The sequence below is a fragment of the Sinohyriopsis cumingii genome, chromosome 8 (assembly GCF_028554795.1).
Source record: "Sinohyriopsis cumingii isolate HCF-2022 chromosome 8, ASM2855479v2, whole genome shotgun sequence".
NCBI lineage: Eukaryota > Metazoa > Mollusca > Bivalvia > Unionida > Unionidae > Sinohyriopsis > Sinohyriopsis cumingii.
The window spans coordinates 48,072,072-48,080,200 of NC_142968.1; the positions used below are offsets into that span (position 1 = coordinate 48,072,072).

General features: G+C 33.6%; 1 protein-coding gene across 1 annotated transcript; it reads left to right on the forward strand.

Annotated features, from left to right (window-relative positions):
• The first annotated feature begins 246 nt into the window (after positions 1 to 246).
• On the forward strand, positions 247 to 6,423 carry LOC149793442 (uncharacterized). The gene has a single exon (XM_089967434.1). The coding sequence runs from the start codon at positions 371 to 373 to the stop codon at positions 1,814 to 1,816; it is 1,446 nt and encodes a 481-aa protein (XP_089823560.1). The 5' UTR covers positions 247 to 370; the 3' UTR covers positions 1,817 to 6,423.
• Positions 6,424 to 8,129: the final 1,706 nt, after the last annotated feature.

The following is an 8,129-nucleotide window of genomic DNA, read 5'->3' on the forward strand; positions in this document are numbered from 1 at the left end:
ATTTTCACTTCCCCTCACTTGTCTGAAGTTACCCTTAATCAGTCCGAAGTTGTACTACCGCAACCTGAATTTACCTGTTTCGTATATAGTGCTGAAATATACTCTTTGAAACAATCCCTCATTTGAATGACGGAAACTCAATTGAAAAATAGCAGGTATCCCAGTCTTCTAGATGCTTATCTAAACAGCACTTCGATATTAAACGTCTATAGTTCTACTAATAGACGTTTGTGTTGAGCACCTGAAAGAAGTGTCCGAAATAACCCGGATTTCGATATCAGAGTGGAAATTTAAAATCGCCCATCAGGATTCAAACTTGAGAAAATCCATTTAAATATGAAGTATTTGATAAAATGTTTACTGAAAGTTGATGTCTAAAACAACACATGATATGTATATTGGAGAAACACCATTTCAATTGGAAGTAAAATGCGATAAAATGTTTACTGATAGTGGAACTAAAATGAAGCATAAGATAAATACTGGAGAGAAACTGTTTAAGTGTGAAGTATGTGATAAAATATTTAGTCAGAGTGGAAATTTAAATCGGCACATAAGGATGCATACTGGAGAGAAACCATTTAAGTGTGAAGTATGTGATAAAATGTTTACACAAAGTGGAACTTTAAAACGGCACAAGATGGTGCATACTGGAGAGAAACCATTCAATTGTGAAGTATGTGATAAAATGTTTATTCAGAGTGGACATCTAAAACAACACATGGTGATACATACTGGAGAGAGACCATTCAAGTCTGAAACAAGAGATAACATGTTTACTGACGACGGAACTAACAAGAGGCACATGACGATGCATGCTGATGAGAAACCATTTAAGTGTGAAGTATGTTATAAAATGTTTAGTCAGAATGGAAATTTAAAACGACACATGATGATGCATACTGGAGAAAAACCATTTGCTTGTCACAAATGTGATAAAATGTTTAGACAAAATGAATCTTTAAAAAAGCACATGATGATGCATACTGGAGAGAAACCATTCAATTGTGAAGTATGTGATAAAATGTTTAGACAAAGTGGAACTTTAAAACGGCACATGAGGATGCATACTGGAGAGAAACCATTCCAGTGTGAGGTATGTGATAACATGTTTAGTGACAGCGGAGCTAAAAAGAAGCATATGAGGATTCATACTGGAGAGAAACCATTTAAGTGTGAAGTATGTGATAAAATGTTTCGCCAGAATGGAGATTTAAAACTGCACATGATGATGCATACTGCAACAAAAACATTTAAGTGTGAAGTATGTTATAAATTATTTACTCACAATAAATATTTGAAACGGCACATGAAGATGCATACAGGAGAAAAAACACTTAAGTGTGAAGTATGTTATAAAATGTTTACTGACAGCGGAACTCAAAAAAGGCACATGATGATACATACTGGAGAAAAACCATTTCAGTGTGAAGTGTGTGATAAAATATTTAGTCACTGTAGCAATTTAAAACAGCACATGAAGATTCATACTGGTGAGAAACCTTTCAAGTGTGAAATATGTAATGAAATGTTTAGTCAGAGTGGAACTTTAAAACAGCACATGAGGATTCATACAGGAGAGAAACCATTCAAGTGTGAAGTATGTGATAAAATATTTAGTCAGAGTGGAACTTTAAAACAGCACAGAAGGATTCATGCTGGAGAGAAAACATTGAAGTGTGAAGTATGTGCTGAAATGTTTAAACAGAGTGAAAATCTTAAACAACACATGATAATACATACCAGAGAGAAATTATTAAGTGTGAAGTATGTGATAAAATGTTTAATGACAGTAGAACTAAAAAAAGGCAACTGATAATACATACTGGGAAAAAAAACATTTAAGTGTGAAGTATTTTTTAAAATGTTTACTTACAGTGGAACATATAAATGGCACATTTGGGTGCATTCTGGATAGAACCCATTCAGGTTTGGAGTATGTAATCACATGTTTAGTGACCGTGAAGCTGAAAAACAACATGAGGATTCATACTGGAGAGAAACCGTTTAAGTGTGAAGTATGTGATAAAATGTTTTGTCAGAATGGAGATTTAAAACTACATGATGATGTTATTGAGGAGAATAAACATTTAAGTGTGAGGTATGTTATAAATGGTTTACTCACAATAGAAACTTAAAAAGACACATAAAAATGCATACTGGAGAAAAAACACTAAAGTGTGATGTATGTAATAAAATGCTTACTGACAGTGGATCTCATTGAAGGCACATGCTGACACATGCACATATATATACTGAAGAAACGTTAAATATAAAATGTGTGATAAAATATTTAGTCTTGTAGCAATTTGAAACAGCACTTGAGGATTCATACTGCTGAAAAACCTTTCAAGTGTGAAGTATATGATGAAATATTTAGTCAGAGGGAAACTTTAAAACAGCACTTAAGGAATCATGCTGTAGAGAAACCATTCAGGTGTGAAGTATGTGATCAAATGTTTAATCAGAGTGGAAATCTAAAACAACAGATGAAAATATATACCGGAGAGAAACTATTAAGTGTGAAACACGCAAAAAAAATGTTTAATAATTCTGGAATTCAAAGAAAGGCACTTGATAATGCATACTGGAATGCTGTATAATGGACAAGAACATTTAAGTGCGATTTGTGTGATATAATTGTATCACCCTGAAATCTAACCAGTGTATATATATCATTACCTTTTATTTAGTGGTTATATGCACAACGTTCATCTTTTACACTTCTAGTTACAGATTATTTTTATGTGTCATAATGTCATTTCGGTTTTGTAGTTAAAGTCAGTCACATTTCCTAAAGAGTCGTGGCATCAAATAATTGTTGAATGATTTGAAAATAACTCTGCTAATTATTGATATAGAAGTGGAAGCAGACATTGCTATGTATATCTGATTTAATTTATGTTTGGTTTAATTGTTTGTTTGTTAGTTTTAAAAAACAAATGCTATTGTAATGTAATTTTATTTATTGGATTTGATATTTTGCAGATATTCAGTTCAGTTTTTTGAAAACCTGATATTCGTACTTTGTATCAAATCTTGCCCCTAGTTCCTGACATTGATTCAGAATCAGTAAGAGTTGAAGTAAATAACTTTAAAAAAAAGTATTATTCTTTCTTAATGTGGGATTTGTAGTGTAAAATTGAGGCTGTACAGAGAGTATGTGACTCTAGACATGTAAATAGCTTCTACGTTGTTATTTTGAAATCTACTTTTACTAGAATTGCACAGTAGCAAGATTTAATAGTGATGTTGAGAGAAATAATTTCATTTGGGCTTTTAAAACACTTAGACATCAGTGTTTGTTTTTTCATTGTGACCCGTTTGAGTTGGAATTTTATTTTATGGAATTATTAATTCTTTCTCCTGGGAATATTTAAGTGTTCATAAAGAATTCTTGGACAAATACATTTATTAAAATTTTGTTTTAGAATTAAAAACTGGAATATTATTTTCTATGGTTCAACAAAGAACTGTTGGCACTTCAGTATTATACTGACTAGATTATACGTCATCACCTTCCATTTTCGATTTTTGTTGGGACTCGTACTGAAATTCATTAGAACATTTTATTACTAGGACTTATAATTTTTAATTCTTTGATTATTTTTGGGGTTGGTTCTTAAAACCTTAAGTTGTTTTCCTCATTGTTACCTAGTTTTTATCTGGAAATAAATTATTTGTTAAATTTTACAAAGCTTGTTTTCACTTTTTTCTTCTTACTGTTTATGAGAGCCTAAACATGTAACATAGGAATTGGTGGCTCATCAGGGATTTATGAATCTGAGCTAAAATATTTCAGGAAACCTTTTTTTTTTAAATTTACATTTCCTTAGTTTTTGAATTTTTTTAAATTCCAAGTATTATTTTACAATTTTGATTTTTTTAAAAAAATCTGCAAGTTTTTTGTACAATGTCATCAAAAGTAGAAATTTTTATTTCAAGCCCTGGGTAGGAACAATTAGAACTTTTGAAAAAAGGGTGAATTGTTTCAACTTCACAGAAAATATGTTCTTTCTGAGGCAAAGGCTTCCTTAACAAAGCAAGAAATAAAAAATAGATTGGTCCATTATTTGGTAGAAAAGAATGTTTTGGATAAAAGTGCTTTGGTTTCGATCAGTAAGTCTGTTTCAGACTCAGATATAAAAGTAAAGGAATTAATATTAAAATACAAGATGGAATTAGAGTTAAGGAAGCTCTAACTTCAGAAAGAGAAAGAAGAAAAACAAATGCAGGTACAATTAGAGAAAGAGAAAAATCAAATGAAATTGGAGAAAGAGAAAGAACAAATGAAATTGGAGAAAGAAAAAAACAAATGCAATTGAAAAAACAGAGCAGCTGCATTTGCAATCAAAAAAAGAGAAAGAGCAGATGTATTTACAATCAGAGAAAGAGATGACAGAAAGAAAAATACAGTTACAAAAAGAACAAATATATTTAAAGAAAGAGCAAATGCATTTCCAATTGGAAAAGGAAGAGAAGGAATATCAATGTAGAATAATAGAAATGGAGCTGACAAGTGAAAACCACATCCCTACTTTGGATGCAAATTCAAGTTTTGATGTTATAAAGAATATTAGGTTAGTGCCCCCTTTTAGAGAAAAAGAAGTTGTCATATATTTCAGAGCAGAAAATTTGAAATGGCCAAGGAAGCATTCAACTCCATTATTACAATGTGTACTTACTGGTAAAGCTAGTGATATTTACCATTAACTGTCACTTCAGCAAAGTGGTGACTATGATGTGGTTGAGGAATGCATCTTAAAGCATTATGAGTTGATCCCTGATGCTTACCGGCTAATATTCAGAAACTATTAAAAAAAAAGTTATTTGATAGATGGTGCTTCGCCAAGAAAGTTGATAAGATTATGAAAGTCTCAAACAAATTGTGTTACTTGAAGAGTTTAAGATTTGGATTTGGATCTTTTTTAACGTACCTTTAACAATGTTTCAGTCATATCACTACGATGTCTGCAGTATGGCAGTTTATAGTGATGTCTAGCACTGGGGCATCATGCCGCAGACATGTAGCATGATGTCCCACCCAGTCACATTATCCTGACACCACTCCAGCCAGACCTAACACTAACCTCTAAATGCTGAGTGCAAAGCGAGGCAGCTGTTTGTACCATTTTTGTAAGTCTTTGTTATGGATCGAACCCACGACCTCCCACATCCGATGCAGATGCTCTAACCACTAGGCCACTTGAGCAGTTAACTTAGTTGTACCTGTCCCACTTAGTGAAGATTTAACTGAATGAATAGCATCGGATTCTACTGATATTGGAGTGACAATCTTTGGAATTCAGAAACTATGTAAGATCTGGACCAGAAAGTTTTACATTTGCAACAGCAAAAAAGAAATGAACTTAAACAGTTGTTATTTGAATATGAGTACTTATTTCCAGATGTTCCTAAGTTTTCCATGACGATGACACTTTAAATTCTAAACCTGTGAAACAATGCCCATACAGGATGAACCCTTGAACAGGAATGTTTGAAAAAAGAAATTCAGTATTTGCCCTAGAATGATTTCATAGAACCCAGTAAGAGTGATTGGAGTTCACCATGTATACTTGTTCCGATTTCAGATAAAACTTGCCGTATGTATACAGATTACATGTATAGGACGGTGAACAGTGTGTCAAAAACATTCATTTCCATTACCAAGAATCGATGACTGCATTGATAACGTAGAAAATGTTAAGTATGTCACCAAATTTGATCTTCTGATAGGATTTTGGAAAATTCCACTGACGGAAAGAGCAAAGTAAACTTCGGCATTCATGACTCAGATGGACTTTATCAATATAAAGTTATGCCGTTTGGGCTGATAGGGTCGCCAAGTACTTTTCAACGTCAAATGAATATGATTACGTCTGGTGTAGAAAATTGTGTTGCTTACATCGATGATGTCATCATTTATAGCAACATCTGGAAGGACATTAGCGACAGTTGGGAAATTCTTTGACAGACTCACTCATACAAGTTTGATAATTAATTTTTCCAAAAGCGAGTTCTGCCATACTAGTATAACTTTTCTAGGACATATCGTTGGACATGGCAAGTTAAACCTATATATGATAAGGTCAGGCTATCTCTGAATCCACTGTGCCTGTAGTAAAATGAAACTGATGAGATGTTTAGATATGGCTGGATACTATCGAACATTTTGTTCCAATTTTTCCATAACTGCTAAACCCTTGACAAATGTATTGAGCAAGAAATACTGGAATGTTATTTTCTGTGGTTCAACAAAGAACTGTTGGCACTTCAGTATTATACTGACTAGATTATACGTCATCACCTTCTATTTGGAATTTCGTTGGGACTCGAACTCAAATTCATTAGAACATTTTATTACTAGGACTTCTAACTTCTAATTCTTGGATTATTTTTGGATTTGATTCTTAAAACGATAAGTTCTTTTTCCTCAGTTTTACTTTATTTTTCTAGGGAAATAAATGTATTGTTATATTTTACAAAACTTGTTGTCTTTACTTTTTTCTTGTTATTGTTTATGATAGCCTAAACACGTAACAAAATGAGTGGACACAACAAACCACAGAGAAAAAGCAGAGTGCAATTATTGATTATTATAGAATATATTGATGCTGAACACATTTCTGTTCTGTTACTTTTTTAGGATGGAAGAATCGAAGTGTGCATGATGATTTGATCATTTCATCTTAAGTTTAAAATAGAGCATTGTATTAAGCCATCATTAAAATTAAATTAACAGTAGTTAAGTGGGGCACTATACGTACAATGGAAATTAGCATTACGGAGACCCCTGGGTGAATATACGTACAATGGAAATTTAACATGGCGAAAAATCGTGGGTTAATATACGTACAAGGGGAATTAACATGGGAAAAAATTGTGGGCCGATATACGTGCAAGGGGAATTTAACACGGGGAATAGATCGTGGGACTTTCTAGGGACAATGGGAAATTTAACATGGGGAATAGATCGTGGGACTGTCTAGGGACAATGGGAAATTTAACATTACGGAAATCCCTGGGGGATATAGCCTCAAGGGAATTTAACATATGGAAATTGAACATGGTGGATCTGTATAGTGTCAAGGGGAATTGAACACGGTGGGACTATCTAGGGACAATGATGGTAGAGGGTCAAACACAACAGAGACAGAAACATACATACACTAGTACAAGCGTGGGATTTATATATAAAGCATTACCAAGACCTGAAATCTTGCTGGGGTGTTCAAAAATTTGCATAATTGTAATGATTCTATAAATAGCTATAATCAAGGAAATGCTCAACGACAAAATGGATGTGACCAAAAGTAACGTTAAAATGACGAAATTGTCCCAGAATTTCAAGGAAAATAAACATATCCCCGAAAATTAAGTTACAATGGTTTAGACTAAAATGGATAAAATTAGTAACTACTTACAATATCAACTTCTGTGACGATCGTGAATAAATACCTATGTATCTATAATCAGCTGAAATTCCTATGAAATCCCACTATCTATTTATAGCTCCAACTTGTGGGTTTTTCCTTTGGAAAATCCCACTATCTTTTTATAGCCTCAGCTTGAGTGACGTTCCTGTTTATGAATTCTAGTATATATGTATAGCTACAAAATGTGGAAATCCCCAAGTCGATATTTATAGTCTCAAAATTTCCAGCGTCAGTGACGTCACTATACTGAACACTAGGGGATAAATGTCAACAGTGTTGCAAGTGGCTGACCTGAATACACGCTACTGCAGGTAGGTAGGTAGAGTGTATCTGATAGGGATAAAGTGAGTTTTTATAGGGGCAAACAGAGACCAATACACACACACACACACACACACACACACAACGTACGCGCGCAGACATACGCACGCACACACACACACACACACACACACACACACACACACAGAGGGAAGAGGAAAAAACTAACCCCAAATATAATATCAATACAGAAGGGAGATAACACAAACCCCAAATAAACTATCAACACAAACGTACGCGAACGCATACAAACCCCAAACATACTATTCACACAACGTCGCTAACGCATACAAACCCCAAATATGCTATCCACACTCGGGAGGAAGAAGAAAAAACAACCAAATATACGATCTACACAACGTACGCGAACAC

Excerpts from the sequence above, each read along its gene's own strand:
- LOC149793442 (XM_089967434.1), top strand. The coding sequence starts at position 371 with ATGTCTAAAACAACACATGATATGTATATTGGAGAAACACCATTTCAA.